This window comes from Orussus abietinus, unplaced genomic scaffold (assembly GCF_000612105.2).
Source record: "Orussus abietinus isolate OABI.00-Male unplaced genomic scaffold, Oabi_2.0 scaffold82, whole genome shotgun sequence".
In the NCBI taxonomy this organism is placed as follows: domain Eukaryota; kingdom Metazoa; phylum Arthropoda; class Insecta; order Hymenoptera; family Orussidae; genus Orussus; species Orussus abietinus.
Window position 1 is genome coordinate 44,241 of NW_019394247.1, and position 17,754 is coordinate 61,994.

At 60.8% G+C, this 17,754-nt stretch overlaps 1 protein-coding gene across 1 annotated transcript in view; it reads left to right on the forward strand.

The window, feature by feature from the left end:
• The first annotated feature begins 338 nt into the window (after positions 1 to 338).
• The window catches only part of LOC105695147 (zinc finger homeobox protein 4), a 47,499-nt gene continuing 30,083 nt past the window's right edge, over positions 339 to 17,754 (forward strand). Inside the window, exons 1-4 of the mRNA XM_023433401.1 lie at positions 339 to 3,567; positions 4,627 to 7,421; positions 7,731 to 10,484; positions 10,857 to 11,307. Coding sequence (XP_023289169.1) covers positions 339 to 3,567; positions 4,627 to 7,421; positions 7,731 to 10,484; positions 10,857 to 11,307 — 9,229 coding nt within the window. The remainder of the gene's footprint in view (positions 3,568 to 4,626; positions 7,422 to 7,730; positions 10,485 to 10,856; positions 11,308 to 17,754) is intronic.

Below are 17,754 nucleotides of genomic sequence, written 5' to 3' on the forward strand. Positions count from 1 at the left end.
AAATGAAAATTTATAATATTAATTTTAGAGGTTAATCGCAAAAATGCGTAGGAGCTGGTTTTAGAGCGATACCATTTTCCGGGGTTGAGATGAAAAGTACCGTAGACAAGTAAGAGATAAGGCGATGGGTGAATTAACGACGGATCCCCGGTTCCATGTTGCAGGTACGACCTGGGGTTGCGTCGGGGTAGCACGGATCGCGCGATCGTCATCGCCAGGGTCAGCGGCTCGGCCGGCCAGGAGGGAGCTAGGAGGGAGCTCAGCAGTCAGGGCGGACGGTCCCCGGGCGCGAGAGCCGTAGGTGATGCGAGGCTGGCGCCCGCCTCACTTCTGGGGTGATGCCCTCCAGTGAGCCCCATCCCCCCCAGTACCACCTTCAGCACCACGGCATCCCCCCGTCGCACCTGCAGCAGCACGCGTCGGCGATCGGGCAGCACCAGCTCTACCAGCAGCTGGTGGCGGCCCATCACCATCAGCAGCAGCACCAGCAGCATCAGCAGCATCAGCACGGCGGGCCCTACCAGAGCCCTGGGTACGCGCAGAAGCAGGAGATGAGCCCGGAGGAGGAGGGGGGCCGAGGGGGCGGGTCCCCGCCGGCGGCCGGGGCAGCCCTGCACCAGCCCCACCACCCGCGCACGGCGAGTCCCCCCTCGGGCACGGAGCCGTGCACCCGGGACGCGGTGCCGACCCCCACACCCATCGCGGACACCACCACCGCGACGAGCGCCGCGACCGTCGCCACCCTGAGCATGCCGGGGCACCAGCAGCAGCCGCAGCAACAGCCGCCGCCGGCGGCGCAGCAGCAGCAGCGGGCCGTAAGCCCCAGCCCAAGCCCGACCGGGGGGGACGTCGAGAAGTTCGACGGGAAGATCGTCTACAACCCCGACGGCTCGGCCTACATCATCGAGGGTGAGAGCGAGCTGAGCGAGGACGACTCCCTGCCGGACGGGTGCATCGTGGACGGCCGGGGGGTCTCGGTGCCCCACTCGCTGGTCTTCCCTCAGATCGCGAGCGCGTACTACGTCTCGAGGCTCTACGCCCACCAGGCGTATCACCAGCAGCAGCAGCAGCAACAGCAGCAGCAGCGCTCGGCCGTGGCCCAACGGCACAACCCCGACCTGCCGGTGATGCACAGCTACCGGGTGATAAGCTACCGCAGCGCCGAGGGCTCCAAGCAGCCGCCCCCGCCGCCCGCGGCGCCTCCGCCGCCTGCCGCCTCGGTGCCCGTCAAGCCTATCCTCATGTGCTTCATCTGCAAGCTGAGCTTCGGCTACGCCAAGAGCTTCGTCGCTCATGCCCAGGGCGAGCATCAGCTCACGCTCATGGAGGACGAGCGGCAGGTGCTGTCGCATTCGACGGCCTCCGCCATCATCCAGGAGGTCGGGAGGGGCAAGCAGCCCCTGGTCAGTTTCCTAGAGCCGGTAGCAAGTTCCACGTGCCCGCAGACCTCGCCGGTGCAGCTGCAGGAGCACCAACCCCAGCAGCAGCCGCAGCAGCCGCAGCAGAGGGGGGTCGAAAGCAGCGAACACGAAGCGCCGACCACCACCGGCACCCCGGTTAGCACCCCCGGAGTGCCGAGTAGTCCTCAGCAGTCCCAGCAGCAGCAACCGCAACAGAGGCCCTCCCCGGGGACGCCCACCACCCCCACGTCGCACTCGAACCACCCTCTGGCCTACAACCATCAGCAGCAGCACCAGTGGGCCGGGGCGCAGGTCAGCGCAGCCTCCTGGGCCAAGGCCCCGGATGCAGGAGCTGGACTGCACTACGCGTCGCCCCCGCCACCCTCGACGAAGGGCTCGCCCTCCTCCTATGCCGCGCTGACCCAGCAACCTCCCAATTTCCTGACGGGCACCACGATAGGCGTGTGTCCCGAGCACATGCAGGGTCGACCCAGCGGGGTTGAGTGCCCCAAGTGCGAACTCATCCTCGCCAGCAGCAGACTAGCCGGACCCGGTGGACCCCTCGCCGGGATCCACAGTAGGAACTCCTGCAAGACCCTCAAGTGTCCCAAGTGCAACTGGCACTACAAGTACCAGGAGACGCTGGAGATCCACATGAAGGAGAAGCACCCCGAAAGCGAGACCTCGTGCATCTACTGCATCGCCGGGCATCCACACCCCAGGTTAGCGCGCGGAGAGACCTACACCTGCGGCTACAAGCCGTACAGGTGCGAGGTCTGCAACTACTCGACGACGACCAAGGGGAACCTCAGCATCCACATGCAGAGCGACAAGCACCTGAACAACATGCAGGAGTTGCAGCAGGGCGGGGGTGGAGCGGGCGCGGGGGGCGCTGGAGCTGGGGGAGGCAGCAGCAATCCGTCCTCCTCCCAGGATGCACCCATGCCCACTCGCAGTCCCCATCACCAACAGAACCACAGTCCGCACCTGGCTCCAGGTCAGGCCGGCGGCCAGGGCAAGCCCAAGCCCACCTTCCGCTGCGACGTCTGTAACTACGAGACCAACGTCGCCAGGAACCTAAGGATACACATGACCAGCGAGAAGCACACGCACAACATGCTCGTGCTCCAGCAGAACGTGAAGCACATGCAGACCCTGTCGGCGCTGCAGTCCCACCACCAGCAGGCGCAGCAGCACCACCACCAACAACAGCAACACCAGCAGCAGCTCGAGCAGTTGTTGCACCTCGGAGGCCTGGACAAGCCCCAGCACGCCGAGGCCGCCCTCGCCGACATGGCCTACAACCAGGCCCTGCTGATCCAGATGATGACCGGCGGTCAGCTGCCGCCCCAGTTGCCTCCGGAGCTGATGGGCGGCATGGCCGGGATGGGCGCCATGAGCGGCTTGGGGGCCGATGTTGGCCTCTCCCCCGACAGCATGGAGCCTCCACCCGAACCCGCCGACCCCGACCCGTCGAACCTCTACCACTGCTGCGTCTGCAACAACTTCGGCACCGACTCCCTGGAGGCCCTTGGTCACCATCTCACCGCCGACCGGACGCGCACCCGCGAGGGCGAGATACTCGCCCTGGTGGCCGGGCACTTCGTCTGCAAGCTCTGCTCCTACAAGACCAACCTTAAGGCCAACTTCCAGCTCCACTGCAAGACCGACAAGCACCTGCAGCGGCTGCAGCACGTCAACCACGTCAAAGAGGGCGGGCCCAGGAACGAGTGGAAGCTCAAGTACCTGGCCTCGCCGACCAGCGCGGCCCAGTTGCGCTGTCATGCCTGCGACTACTACACCAACAGTGCCCACAAGCTCGCCCTCCACGCTGCCTCCCCCCGGCACGAGGCCGCCGCGCTTCTGCTGAGGCATCTCCTCGAGGCGGGGGCGAACGCCCCCGCGACCGGCAAGCTCTACCACTGCGCGCTCTGCGGCTTCAGCGCCAGACACCGGCTGCCCCTGCTCCAGCACGTCAGGTCGCTCAGGCACCTGCAGATGGAGCAGCTTCACCAGCTCCATCGGCGCACCGGCATCCAGGGCAACGAGACGCCCCACACCGACATAGGCGACGTCTTCCAGGTCGTCCCCGACCCCGACGTGCCACCCTCCAGGCAACCCAGCCCCGTCACTCCCACCACCCCCAACGCCGCCTGCGTTAACAACGGTAAGTGCGACGTCGTTGTCATTTTCACTTTCTTCCTATGTACATATCACCTTAATCAGATGAGGCTTGCTGATCGGTTGTCCCGCAATTAGAGGGATCACCGTCATTTCGGCGGCATATGGCTACGGCGTGTGTCGTCCGAGACGCCGGTGGGCCCTACACTTGCTGAACCGCGCGGGGCCCGCGCGAGGGAGGGGCCGCACGGGCCCCTCGCAACTGACGGGCCCCTATGGCTGCGGTTGGGCACAATGGGCCCTACGTTACCTTTTTCCTCGCGTTTCCGCGGCTGGCGATGATTCGGCACCGCACTATTGGGACGCGTGTCATTATCGGCCGTCCTAACCGCACGCCTCGCATCTGCGGGGCCCGCTAGGACTTTCTCCAGGTCGGGCCCGTTTCCAGCTCGCGGAGCTCCCTCCGGGAGGGGCCCTTGCTCGACCCGATGCACTACTTCCACGTCCTAACCCTCGATTGACCGTTCGAGTAACGCGGTTGGGCCCGCTTTTAATTAGGGCCCGCTCTCTCTCTCTCTCTAATTCTATCTCGGCGGGCAATGGCCGCGGCTACGCGCCTCGCATTCGGAGTATCTATTATTTACTTTCTCCGCCGGTTCATAACGATTCGAGCTAATATCCCTGGGAAGGAATTACTGGCGTGACCATTAAGTGGATAGTCCATTGCAGCGCACGCCTGTTTAGCTTTGAGCTGTTAATACCGAGGCGCATTACAATTTCCTGGCGGCGCGCCGGCAGCTCTCAGAAATGAAGGATCATTTTCTCGGGCGAGGTTAAGAAATCACTGTCCATTTAGCGAATTCCATTTATTAACGATCGGCGTTATACACGGGCGCGAGGTGGTCCAGCGTAAAAAAGGAGAAAGCCAGCCGGTGCCGATGGGGTGCTTTATCCCGGTGTACGATAATGCCGACTCGTGTCGCGGGTCCCTGGGGAATTTATCGATCGGATGAGATTTATTCCTATGAACCTGGGGGAGTTTTAGAGGGAGTCCGGCCTAACCGCGATTTCAGGCTTAAACCGATGACCGATTTGCCGGTTGCAGAGCGGCGCGAGGAGGGCAGCGATTGCGGCAGCGAGGTCAAGCAGGAACCCGAGACGGACCAGGACCAGGACCAGGAACAGGAGCTGGAGCAGGCAGGGGAGGTGAGCTGCCCCTACTGCACGTATCAGCCAACTTCCCGAGAGGAACTGCGCCAGCACCTGCAGGTGGCGCACGTGCAGGACGCCTCCGAGGAGAAGCCAGAACTGCCGAAGGAGGAGCCAGCTCCGGAGCTGTTGTGTCCGCTCTGTCAGGACAGCTTTAGGGAACGCTCGGCCTTGGAGAAGCACGTGATGCAGATCCACTCGGTGAACGCGGACGGCCTACAGCGACTGCTACTCCTGGTGGACCAGAGCCACTGGCTGAACAACAACCCTCGAGGTGCCTCTACCCCTGCGTCCGCAACCCCAACGTCGCCGACCACGACGACGTCGAACCAGCAGCAGCAGGAAGAGGAGTCCGGGGAGAGGGCCGAAGAACTAGAAGAGCTGAGCAGGTGCACCGTCTGCGGGAGGGTCTGCCGTTCGCTGGAGGAGCTGCAGCAGCATCACCGAGAGTCGCACCCCGCGACGACGCCTACCCTGGCGGTCAGCGAGAAACACGTCTACAAGTACCGGTGCGGCCAGTGCAGTCTGGCCTTCAAGACCCTGGAGAAGCTGCAGCAGCACTCGCAGTACCACGCCATCAGGGACGCGACCAAGTGCGCGCTCTGCGGGAGGTCTTTCCGCTCGGTGCAGGCGTTGCAGCGTCACCTGGAGTCGGCGCACGGGGACCTCCAGGAGGACGAGCTGGCCCAGTACAAGCAGAGCCTTCTTCATGCCCATCCGCTTCTTCAGGCTCTCACCGAAGAGGCTCTTAGAAGGCAGAGTGGTTTCCTGGGGGAACAGACTGCGGAGGAGGAGGCCCGGGCGGACGAGGAGGAGAGCGACGCCAGCGACTCGTCGCCCCTGCACAAGGAGCAGCGCCTGCTCGAGGACTACCTCAACAGTCAGCCTGTCGCCGAGGACTCTTATCACGATCCTGGGAGGAAGTTCAAATGCCACCGGTGTAAAGTCGCGTTCACGCGACAGAGCTACCTAACCGGCCACAACAAGACCCTGTTGCACCGCAAGGGCGAGAAGATGACCTACCCCATGGAGAAGTACCTGGACCCGAACCGGCCCTACAAATGTGACGTGTGCAAAGAGAGCTTCACCCAGAAGAACATCCTCCTGGTGCACTACAACAGCGTGAGCCATTTACACAAGCTGAAGCGTGCCATGCAAGAGCAGGGCAACAACAACACGCTGATCTCGGTGGTGCCACCCGCGAGCCCGACCGAGTCGCCAGATTCCCAGCAGGACCAGGACAAGAAACCATACAAGTGCAACATCTGCAAGGTCGCCTACTCCCAGGGGAGCACTCTGGACATCCACATGAGGAGCGTGCTGCACCAGACTAGGTCCAGCAAGCTGCCCGACCTGGCGGCAAGTGGCCAGCTGGATCTGGGGAGACCTCTCATAGAACAGCCTCCACCCTCCAGTCCCAGCAGCCCACCCTGCTCCGGGAACTCGGGTACCGGCTCCGGGAACATGCTCTCCTGCTCGCGGTGCAGCGCGCTCTTCGTCAACCAGGAGCAGCTGGCGACGCACCAACAGCTCTACTGCATCTTCAGCAACCCGCTGGCGCTGTTCCAGCAGCTTGCCGCGTCCCAGCAGATGGCCGCGACGGCGCCCAGCACGAAGAGCCCACCACCGGTGTCCACGACCCCCGGGCCCCAGACGCAGCAAGACATCCTCTCGCAGCCCCGACACAAGACCTCGCAAATGTACAAGCACCTGCTCGAGAGCTTCGGCTTCGACCTGGTGATGCAGTTCAACGAGAACCACCAAAGAAGGCAGCGGAAGGAAGAGGAGGCGGCCGCAGCCTACCAGGCCCAGCAAGAGGCCCAGAAGCAGGAGCTGCAGAAGCAAGCCCTGGCGGCGCAGGCCGCCCAGGAGCGCGAGGACGAGGCCGAGGAACACGCCGACGAGGACGGGATTCCCGAATTGACCAGGAGCACCTGTCAGCACTGTAATAAAGAATTTAGTAGCGTTTGGGTCTTGAAGGCCCATTGCGAGGAAGTGCATCGGGATCTCGTCCCGAGGGAGTTCCTGGAGAAATACGCCCAACAGTTTAAATGCGAATACGAGAAGAAGAGCGTTGTTGTTACAGCTGCGACCTCGTCCTCAACGACCACGGGACCGAGGAGCTCGACACCCGCCGGCTCGGCCCAGCCGCAGGACCTTAGCCCCGATAAGGAGCCGCGAGACAAGGAAAAGGAGGAGAACGGGGAGACTGGCAAGGAAAGGACCAGGACCCCGGAAGCCACCTCCACCACGCCGACCACGACACCGGCCCTCAGCAACACGCCCGTCTCCAGCACCGAGTCTACCACGCCCACTGCCCCCGCGGCCAATCCGCAACACCACGTCTCGCAGCAGCAGCAACAGCACCAGCAACACCAACACCAGCAGCACGCACAGATGACCCTCGCCCAGCAGATGTCGGAGATGCAGGCCGCCCTTAACGCCATGGCCGCCTCGCAGCTGCAGCAGCAACTCCAGCAGTACCCTGGACTTATGATGGGTATGATGGGTTTGCCGCTGGGACTGAACGTTCCTGCTCTGGCCGCGATGAACCTGCAGCCACCACTCGTTCCTATGATGCTCCCACCGCCACCCTACGACGGAGCTGCCGCGGCATATCCTCCCATCAACGCCCAGGCGGACCTCCTAGCCAAGCAACACCTTGCCCTCCAGCAACAACAGGCGGCTGCGGTAAGTCCTAATCTGGTCATGATAAATTTCGCTCCTACTGCTTGGTCTTTATTATTATTTCTTTCTACTTTGTTTGTCTATGAGTCTTAACCTGGTGTCCTCAGGTTCTGCTTCTATTGCTTGGTCCTTCGTTAATGGAGGGTTGGTCCTTTCCGATCGCGGCCTATCTTCCATCTCCTCTTTGTTCGTTCGCTCTCCTGGTAAACTTCTGGTTGGGTTTCCTTGGTTTTTCTCATCGCCATGCGACGATATGTTTCTTGTACATGGGTCGGGAGCGTGACAAAACCGCGGTCTGTGTTGGTCTTGCAGGCGAACGCCGCGGCGTCCCAGAAGCGAGCAAGGACCCGGATAACGGACGAGCAGCTGAAGATCCTTCGGGCCCACTTCGACATCAACAACTCCCCGGGCGAGGAGCAGATCCAGGACATGGCAGCACAAAGTGGCCTACCGCCAAAGGTCATCAAGCACTGGTTCCGGAACACCCTGTTCAAGGAGCGGCAGCGCAACAAGGACAGCCCCTACAACTTCAACAATCCACCGAGCACGACGCTTAACCTGGAGGAGTACGAAAAAACGGGCGAGGCAAAGGTGACTCCCCTAAATTCGAGCGTCTCTGGTGGGAGCTCTTCGGATGATAAGAGCCCCAACAAGCAGGCGTCGCCGCCGCCGTCGATTGGGAGCGTCACCACGACCCAGCCCACCGAGGTCAAGCAAGAAATCCCGGAACCGCCACTAGGTCACCAGCCCCAGCAGCAAACGCAACTCCAACAGCATCAGCAGCACCAGGAAGAAGCCCAGCACCACTCGCCAGGAAGCTCTGGAGGTCAACAGTCCAGGCCGCACTCTCCAGCTCTTAGCATGAGTTCGGTATTTTCTGGCCTCCACCACGAGGTCTCTGCACACGGGCCCACCACCACCAGCGCTCCGTCAACCCCGATGCTGCCCCCGAAGATGGCTCCGCAGAATTTCGCTAGCCCCACTCCGGGACCAGGAGGAGTGGTCCCGGCAGCCATCTCAGCCATGGCCCTGACCCCTCAAAGGTCTCTCAGCCCAGGTAGGGGACCTGCGGACTATTCCTTCGGTGCCAACAGCAACGGCAGCAACTCCTCTGGCGGCAGCTCGGGTAAGCGGGCGAACCGCACCAGGTTCACCGACTACCAGATCAAGGTGCTGCAGGAGTTCTTCGAGAACAACGCCTATCCGAAGGACGACGACCTGGAGTACCTGAGCAAGCTGCTGGGCCTGAGTCCCAGGGTGATCGTGGTGTGGTTTCAAAACGCTAGGCAGAAGGCCAGGAAGGTCTACGAGAACCAACCAGCAGCGGAGCCGGTGACACCCGGGGGACGCGAGGGGGACGACGGCTCTGGGCGGTTCCAGAGGACCCCGGGACTGAACTACCAATGCAAAAAGTGCCTGCTGGTGTTCCAGAGGTATTACGAGCTGATTCGCCATCAGAAAACCCATTGCTTTAAGGAGGAGGATGCCAAGAGGAGCGCCCAAGCCCAGGCGGCCGCGGCCCAGGTTGCTGCGGTGCTCAGCTCGGAAGACAGCAACAGCAGCTCCACGACCACGACGAACGTGGTCCCGAACAACCCGCCCAATGCTCCAGCTCTCGCCGAGCAACTACAGCAGCCCCTGAACACCGCGACGCCGCCCCACCATCAGCAATTAGCCCAGCAGTCTCACCAGGCACAGCAGCCTCAGCAACAAGGCCCCACCGAGGCAAAGGAGGGTAGCTTCCAGTGCGACAAGTGCAACTTGATGTTCGGCAGGTTCGAGCTCTGGCGCGAACACCAGCTGGTACATATCATGAACCCATCCCTGTTCCCGCCCGCGTACCCGCCGGATTCGCCCTTCGGGATCCTCCAGCAACAGGCTCTGAACGCAACCAGCGGCGTCGCTGCCGATGCCGCCCATCCCCTAATCGCCATGATGCAGGACCGGAAGAGGAAGTACGAGGACTTCGAGGAGGGCACCGGCAGCGAAGGCAGGCCCAACTCGGAGCACTCCGAGCAGCCCAAGGATAAGCGTCTGCGGACTACCATCCTACCGGAGCAGTTGGACTACCTCTACCAGAAGTACCAGATAGAGTCGAACCCCTCGCGGAAGATGCTGGAGACGATCGCGCGCGAGGTGGGCCTGAAGAAGAGGGTCGTCCAGGTATGGTTCCAGAACACCAGGGCGCGCGAGAGGAAGGGCCAGTTCCGAGCGCACAGCCAAGTGATCAACAAAAGGTGCCCCTTCTGCCCGGCGCTCTTCAAGGTTAAGTCCGCCCTGGAGTCGCACCTGAGCAGCAAGCACGCCGACCAGGTGGCCCGTGGCGAGGTCAACATCGACAACATCCCCGACGAGGAGCTCTCGATGGAGTCGGCGCCCTCAAACCCCAGCACGCCGAACATGATGCCGCCCCTCTTTCCGCCCTTCAACACCGAGATGGAGGCCTCGCTGAAGAAGTACTACGAGGAGTCGATGAAGCGCTACATCAGCGAGCTCCAGGCGCACACCAGCAACGGGAAGCAGGAGGCCGCGGGCCAGGCGGCAGGTGCCAACGCGGGAGAGTCGCCCCTCGACCTCAGCAAACCGGTCGACCTTAGTCGTCCCGTGAAGCTGACCCTGGGCGGCATCCTCGAAGAACAGCACGCCGGGCCTGGGACCGGACACCCGCGGGTCGGCAGCGACTGCGGCCCGCTGACGGACCTCTCGGAACGCAGCGTCTGCGACGACGACAGCATGAGCGAGACCACCGAGTTCCTGGACGACGAGAGCGGGCCGGCCAGCCCCGCCTCCAGCACGCAGAGCTCCCGCCAGGGCCCGGCGGGCAGTGGGCCCGCGGGGCCCGTAGGACCCAGCGCGGCCGCGGCCGCAGCCGCAGCCGCAGCTGCCGCCGCAGCAGCAGCCGCGGCCGCCAGCACCGGCCAGACCGGCGGCAAGCGGTACCGAACCCAAATGTCCGCGACCCAGGTCAAGGTGATGAAGTCCCTGTTCTCCGACTACAAGACCCCGACGATGGCCGAGTGCGAAATGCTCGGCCGAGAGATCGGCCTTCCGAAGCGCGTCGTGCAGGTGAGCATCGCCGGCAGGTCGGGCCCCGATCCTGGTACCCCGCTCTAGCCGGGAGACCTTGGAGTTGCAGACAGTGTTGGGCGGCGTCTAGGCGCGGGCACCGGGGCTCGGGCCCCGAGTTCGGTTTTGGGCCTCATTGGGTCACCTCGGGTCCCGTAGGACCCCGGACCCGTGGCTAGACGCCTGAAAGTCAGGCTTACCCAACACCGGGACGTGCTGGGCCTCGGGGGATCGTTTCGGTGACCGTGGGACTCGGATCGCTTTGTCCGGCCGGGCCTTCCGCCTGGCCCAGAATCCGCGTCGGGGCCCGATCGCGCGTCCCGCGTCCGGCCACCCCGAAGAGACGCGCCTCTCACCCAACACTGGTTGCAGGTCTGGTTCCAGAACGCGCGAGCCAAGGAAAAGAAGGCACGGCTGGCGGCCGGCCTGCCGGCGGAGGGATCCGCCGTCCAGCCCCATCGGGGCCCGACGGGCCCCGACGAATGCCGGCTCTGCTCCGTGCGCTACTCCCCCAAGTCCCCCCTCCAGGAGCACGTCTTCTCGCGGCGACACATCGAGTCCGTCCGTATCGCCGTCGAGGAGGGCAGCCTGGTGCCCCCGACCCCGGGCGCGCCCATCATCCCCCCGGGGACCGCGGTGGCCGGGCCCCCGCCACAGCAGGCCCCCCAGCAGCAGGCCCCCCAGGCCGGCCAGCAGGACGAAAACATGATGTACGGATCCTTGTTCCTCCATCCCACGGCGATGTTCCACTCCCAGCAGCAACAGCCCCAGCAGCAGCAGCACGCCCCAGCGGCAGGCCCCGCGGCCGCCACCACCACGGCCGGTGAGTGTCTGGCTGACCTCCTAGACTCGTAAAGGGCCCCCGAGCGGGGCCTTAAGGCCCGGAAGCCTCCCTAGAAGCTCCCGACTCCGACTCCCCCGCAACTGGACGTGGAAATGCCTCGGAAGAGGTCTTCGCTCGGTCGTCCAGTTGCGTCGCGGGGAGCGACGGGGCCTCAAGGCCCGGTCAGACCGCTTCGGGACCTCGGGCCTTAGGACCCCGCTCTCGTGGACGTTCTATGTGTCGTGTACGTCCTGTGGAACACTCGCCGATGGCGCGTAACTATTAAGTTGGGCCCGTGTGATACTGTAGGGGGCCCACCGAAACTCTCGCGATCGCGTAGATGTCGAGAAATATGGGCCTTATATATATAAATATATATATATATAAATATGAATATATATATATAGTACGAATAATATATCCAGAGCTAGGCAATACTGAAAGTTCCTATCAGATGATTACGCTAGCGTAGGGGAGCGAAAGGGACCGAGCGAGAGGTCGCGAGAGTGCCAGGAACGAGAGGGGAGGGAACCCGGAGAGGATGCGGAGGGACGAGAGGGGACCGTCGGGCCCTCCCTTCCTGGCGGATGCTGGATTTGTATAAAGTAAAATGGCCGCTCCTCGAGATTCGGCGAGAAGACCCTCGCCACGTGTATTAACTCGCTGTACAGTAGAGACCGCCACTTCCTAGCTCGATAGTGTGTACAGTACTCCCGGATGGAGAGCGGGCCCCGACGCGGGGCCCAACGCGGGCTGACCGGGCCCAACTCGGGCTGACCGGGCCCGACGGAGCCTTATCACGGGACCGACTCCGACTCGCGAATTCCTGCGCGGATAGTTCAACGGAAGAGCGTCGACCGCGTCGTTCCGGGCCCTTTCCCACGTCGGGCCCAAACCCTGCGACCGCGATCATGTACAAAGGCCCAGACAAGGCCCACTTCGATATCGACGACTCGCCTCGACATCTCGGTTCCCGTTAAGCCGTCGGCCCGTCGTTAAACCGCGGGGCCCGAAGTCCGCCTGGCCCAATCCTTGGGCCCCTGGCCCAATCCTCGCCAGCCTTTGCTCCTTGGTCCCTGTCGAGATCGTTTTTCCCGCCGGTCGTCGTCTCGAGATCGATCGGCCGATCTCTGTAAATACCTCGCAGGCCCGCCTCGAGCCCTGGGCCCGACGGGCCCTGATTCGGGGACCGCGCCGACCCCTCGCGTCTCGCGACCCCCCCAACTCCCCCGCGGTCGCCGATTAATTTTAATTATTATCGTTTTATTGCGCCTAGTTATATATTTATGAGTCTCTCTCTCTCTCTCCCCACCACCCACGTGACAGCCACACTCTCGCAAGGCCCACGGGCCCAAGGGCCCATTCTCCCTTCGAGTTCCGCGAGTTCGCGGCCTCGGAAAGCCGCTTTTTCTCCTCGTTTATCTCCCCCCCTCTCATTTTCGATTCTTTTCCTTTTCGTTAGAGGCCGGCGACGGTGTGGCTCCGCTCTTCTCGCTTCTCTCCACATCCGACCTACATACACGTACACACGTACACGCATACACACACACGCTCCATTTCACTCGTCTCTTCTTCACCACATAATACGGACATGCGTACATACACGTACGAGCACATTATCGGCCTTCCCCCACCATCCTTGTACATAGTTTATTAATATTATTATCACTATTATTATTTNATTTTCTTCCGTTCTAGTCTAAAATAAAGCTATACTATCACAAGATTACTTTTTGGTTTACTTATTTTACTTGGAGCTCGTCGATCCCGCCTATTGTATCCCTACGTTCGTGATTGCCGGCTGATTGTCCTGGACCTTATGGTGAGAGCGTGTGTGTGTAAGTTGATATGGTTTTTTTCATTTTTTGTCAACGGCCTTGCGGAAATGTAATTTTAGCGTGTAGGTGGAGGTGAGGACTGACTGCGAGTTGTCCGTGGTCAGTGATGTCTTTAGCCGAGTAGGTTTATGGGGATGTTTGTCGCCACTGACCTGTCTCAATACCTGGAGAGGTGTCCGCTAATTAGAAGAGACTCGATAGGATTATCGGAGACGACAGGGAAGCACCGAGGTGGTGCGTCGCGGTTTTAATCCCACCCTTGAAGAAGTAGTCGAGATGAACGGGTTGTCAGTTTTGATCGGATGGGGCGGGTGGGCTGGTTCGAGTTATATAACCTAATTCGTGGCTGATGAGGCCCAAATTTTTGGGCCCTGGGGCCCAATTCGTAGTTCTGCGGTTAGGGTGGTATGGATCGGGTCTTAAGACGCGGTGGAAAATTTTGAGTAATGCGATTCCGGGTCTGGAGATCGTCGACACCTCGTTCCGGGGTGGGCCCGTGCGCGCCACGTGGCGGGCCCTAAATCGGGGCCCGATGAGCGTATGCTAATACGAAGAGGCACGGTTTCGGGACTTTGTGCGATCGGCAAAATTATACCGGACGCGTGCCGCTGGGGGCGCGTTCCGGGGGGAGTTTTCCCTCCCCCTGGAAGCAGGAGAGCGTAAGGCCCACCACGTCCTGGCGAAATCCGGCCCAGAGGAGCCTATGCTAATACGACCTGGCCACGTTTTTGGGACTGAGATCAAATATATTATACTAACACGTGCCAGGGTGGACGCGTTTCGGGGGGGGTTTCCCTTCCTTTAAATTCTGGAGGTCTTAAGGCCCGCGACATCCTTGACGCGTCCTCGGGCCCCGGATCGGGGCCTCACTCGCACCCATGTGTGCCCATTAATTACATCGATCTACATTGACGAGGTACAGGGAGGCTATCGCGATATGCCTTTTTAACGTCCGGCACCCCCTCGGGGTGGGCCTGCCCCTCGCTCCGGGTGAGGACCCACAAAAAGAGAAACGGGGAGGGAGAGGAGCGTCGCTTTGCACGGAAATACATAAAACCCGGAGAGCCGGGCCTAGGCATAAATCATTAGCCCACGACGTGGAGAAGCTATTATGTGACTCATGCCCGGGGTCGGGGTAAAAAAAAAAAATTGGTACAGGGGTGAAGGAACACCCCGAGGTAACCGTTCGCATCGATCCTCCTCTCGATTCGACAGACTGCATCCCCCTGGTCTCCGGGGTTCGAAACGCGAAAATCTGCCGAAATTTCATACACTTACGAGGGAGCTCATAGATGATCATACATGTTGGAACGAAAAAAGTAATGCAGGATTCTGGAGACGGCGTGCATACTTGGAAGGTAAATTAAACGTATTCCGTTGATAAGGGAAAGAAAATTAATGGGCCCTTCCATCCGGTCAGACCCCAGAGACCGATCAATCGGCGACGGAGGAAAAAATATAAAAAAAAAGTATCTGGAGGTGTCATGCGCATTTGTATGGTAAATTAAAAGTATTCCGTTGACATCGAGATGAAAAAGAGAACCGACGGATCTGGGGACCAAGTGAGGGGCCTTCTCCCCAATCGAACCCCAAAGAAACGGACCAATCGACGCCTGACGGTCTGGCTCGAAATCCCCCTCCGGGAAAAAAAGGGCCCTCCTTTCTTTTCTCTCCTCTTTGTCTCCGTCCGGAAAGGTGTAAGCTCGAGCGGCCGCTTTCGCCGGTCAGACAAAAAGCGGCGATCCCCATCGACACCCGCCGAGGAAGCTGCGAAGGGTCCTTGGGTTTTTCGGGATTTTCGAGAGGACCTCTGGTCTTTCTTCCAGGGGATCCTCTCCGGTCGCGACGCCATCCCTAACCTCTCTCACGGGACGGGAATCGAATCCTTCCGTCAGCCTCTCATAAGGACGAAGGTCCTTCGCGGAGATGAACTCGGTTCCCTGATAAGAGATAGGAAAAGGGAACCAGCCCTTACGTTCGTCTTCGGATCACCTTATGGTCCACGCCTAGTATGGCCAAGTCTCTGGTCCAGGTTCTCCAGAGTCCTGAAGGTCCTCCAGGTGGACCTCGGGCGAGACAACGAGGCCTCCTCTCCTGGAAATGGAACGTGTTTGGTACTTAGGCGTTACGAGGGATAAAAAGAGGAGGGAACGAACTCCCATGGCGTCCCTTTCACGTCTCCGCCGTGAGAGGAGACCTCCGTCCCGGGTTCACGGTGTCGTAAAATATCGATTTAATTTCGTCCCACGTACCGGGCGTCCCGAGAAACCTCGACTCGTGACTATTGACATCGATGGGATCGGGTTTAACTGCGCCGCCTCGCGATCTATACAGTCGATCTTTGACTCTGCCCAAAGACGGATGGGCTCGACGCACGCCAAGTGTCCTCCACCTTTTACCTCCCTCCTGGCTATTCAGCGTCTGCTAAAAGCTGATCTACCATGACGTCCAGGAAGAGAGGACAATCGGGATAGGCAAGGTCCTGGGATCACCGAAAAAGTCCCTAGATCTGCATATCAACCTAGAGAGTGATGAGCAAAGTCGGTCTTGGTGCTCCAGTCTTTGCACTTTGTCCTGGATAGATCCTAAACCAGACAATGATGAGCAAAGTCGGTCTTGGTGTTCCAGTCTTTGCACTTTGTCCTGGATAGATCCTAAACCAGACAATGACGAGCAAAGTCGGTCTTGGTGTTCCAGTCTTTGCCCATGACCAAGACCAAGTCCCGACCATACCTGCAAGACCAACACCAAGAGTCGACGATGCAAGCTGAAGTTCCCGAGCACCACCAGAGCCGATTTAGCTCGTCACTAAACGGGGACCAGGAACCCAGGACATCCCTCCTCCCGGGGATCCCGAAGAGCCTCCTAGTCCATCCGGCTACCGGAATCCGGCGAAAAAACCGAACCGGCCGCTCTAATGCCCGGCCATAACGCGCTACATTATTCCACACCTCGCGCGAGCCAAGAGAGGATGGGAGAGTCCCCCCTCGGGAAAAAAACGGGGCCTTATCCGCAGGCCCCAGGTCCGGAGTCACTCGTTCCTCCGAGAAGTTCCTTAACCAAGGTCCCTAACCTCCCCCACCGGGTTCGCTCCGTGAAGGGTCCCAGAATTGGAGGACCCATCTCCGTGACATATCAGTCCCAGTGATAATCAGAGCTGGGAGAGGTGGTTGGTTTCCCGTATTTCCGCAGAGGTCGCCAGGGTGCGGCGAGTAAAGAGGGACACGTAGCCGCGGGTAGGCGGTGGCGGTGGCGGGGCCCGTTGGGCCCGACCGCAGCGCGCGGGGCCCACCGGGCCCCGGTGGTCGGCGGTCCGTGGTTCGAGTCGTTGCCTGAATTATACTCCGATTACATAGCCGACTGCTCGCCGGGTATGATTAAACATTAAACAACGCCATTACCCGTGGGGCCCGCTCGCGGTAACCGCGACCGCTCGTGTCCTCCTACTCTCGTAGGATTAGCGGAGAAATCCCAAGGGGTGGGCAGCGACCCGGCCGGAAACAGGAATGCCTGGGCGTAATTAGCCGCAGAAGGGGCCCTAAGGCCCAGAAGGCCCAAAGGGCCCAGCTAACCGGGAATCCCTCCGCACTCCCGCGTACGACCCTGTCGCCAGTTTCCAAGGAAATCAGCTCTCCTCTCGCGGATTTTTCTTGGAGGTTCCGGGGTCGATCGAGAAGCCCCCTCCCCCCTCCCCCGGGGGGGGGGGCTCGTCGCTACCTAATAAGCCCGCCGCGAGCTTCTTCCACCCGTTAGTCATACATTTATATGGAGGGAGGGTGGCTCTTCCCGGAGATACGTATCTTCTGGGTTATTAATGTACGTCTGCAACCCAAGCCCCTCCNACCCACCGCCGGCTTGCCAAGGCGCGCGGAAGATCTGAAATTACGCGAAAACATCCTAACGACGGTTCTCATGTGCTCGGATGCTTCGGGGATCCTCCGGGGGGTGTGGTGATCCCCCCCCGCACAACGGAAGGGCGAATTCATTCCCAATTTCCATATTTATCGGGACATCCCCTCCCGGTCGCTCCCTCCCTGTCTCCTTCGACGGCGATATCTCTTCTTTTTTTTTTTATCGGGGATTGAGGATCGCTGGTGGCAAGAATGAGACCGTATTGATCACACTTGAGGGGCCCTCCCCCCCCACCGCCCCTCGAGATATGAATTCCTAATACGCGACGCGAAACGAACCGCTCCGGGAAAAAGCTCGGCCGAGTTGGACGCCCTTGGCGGAGGTCCAGCTGCGATCACGGCCATTTTTAATTCCTATCGGCGAGATAGGGTCCCAAAAAATTGGGCCTTTTTTAGAGTCCCCGGTCGCCATTCCCTTCGGAGTAGTCCCCGACGAGGGAACCTCGTTTCTTGGGTGTCGAAAAAATCCGCGAGGTGCACCTCCTGGGGGAGGTACCCCCCCTAAAGGGGCCTCATCCTTGGGATCCTTCGGAGAGAAAATTGCGGTGGTTGGCAGGTTCGCGGGTTTGCGGTGCATTACACGGCTTGCCGATTATCCCGCGCGGTTTTAATAGAGCTAGACCCTCGTTGCACGCGTACCTACGTGAGGCCCAAGGTGCGTCCGAGGGCCTTCTCCGGGATGAGGATAAAGGATAGAG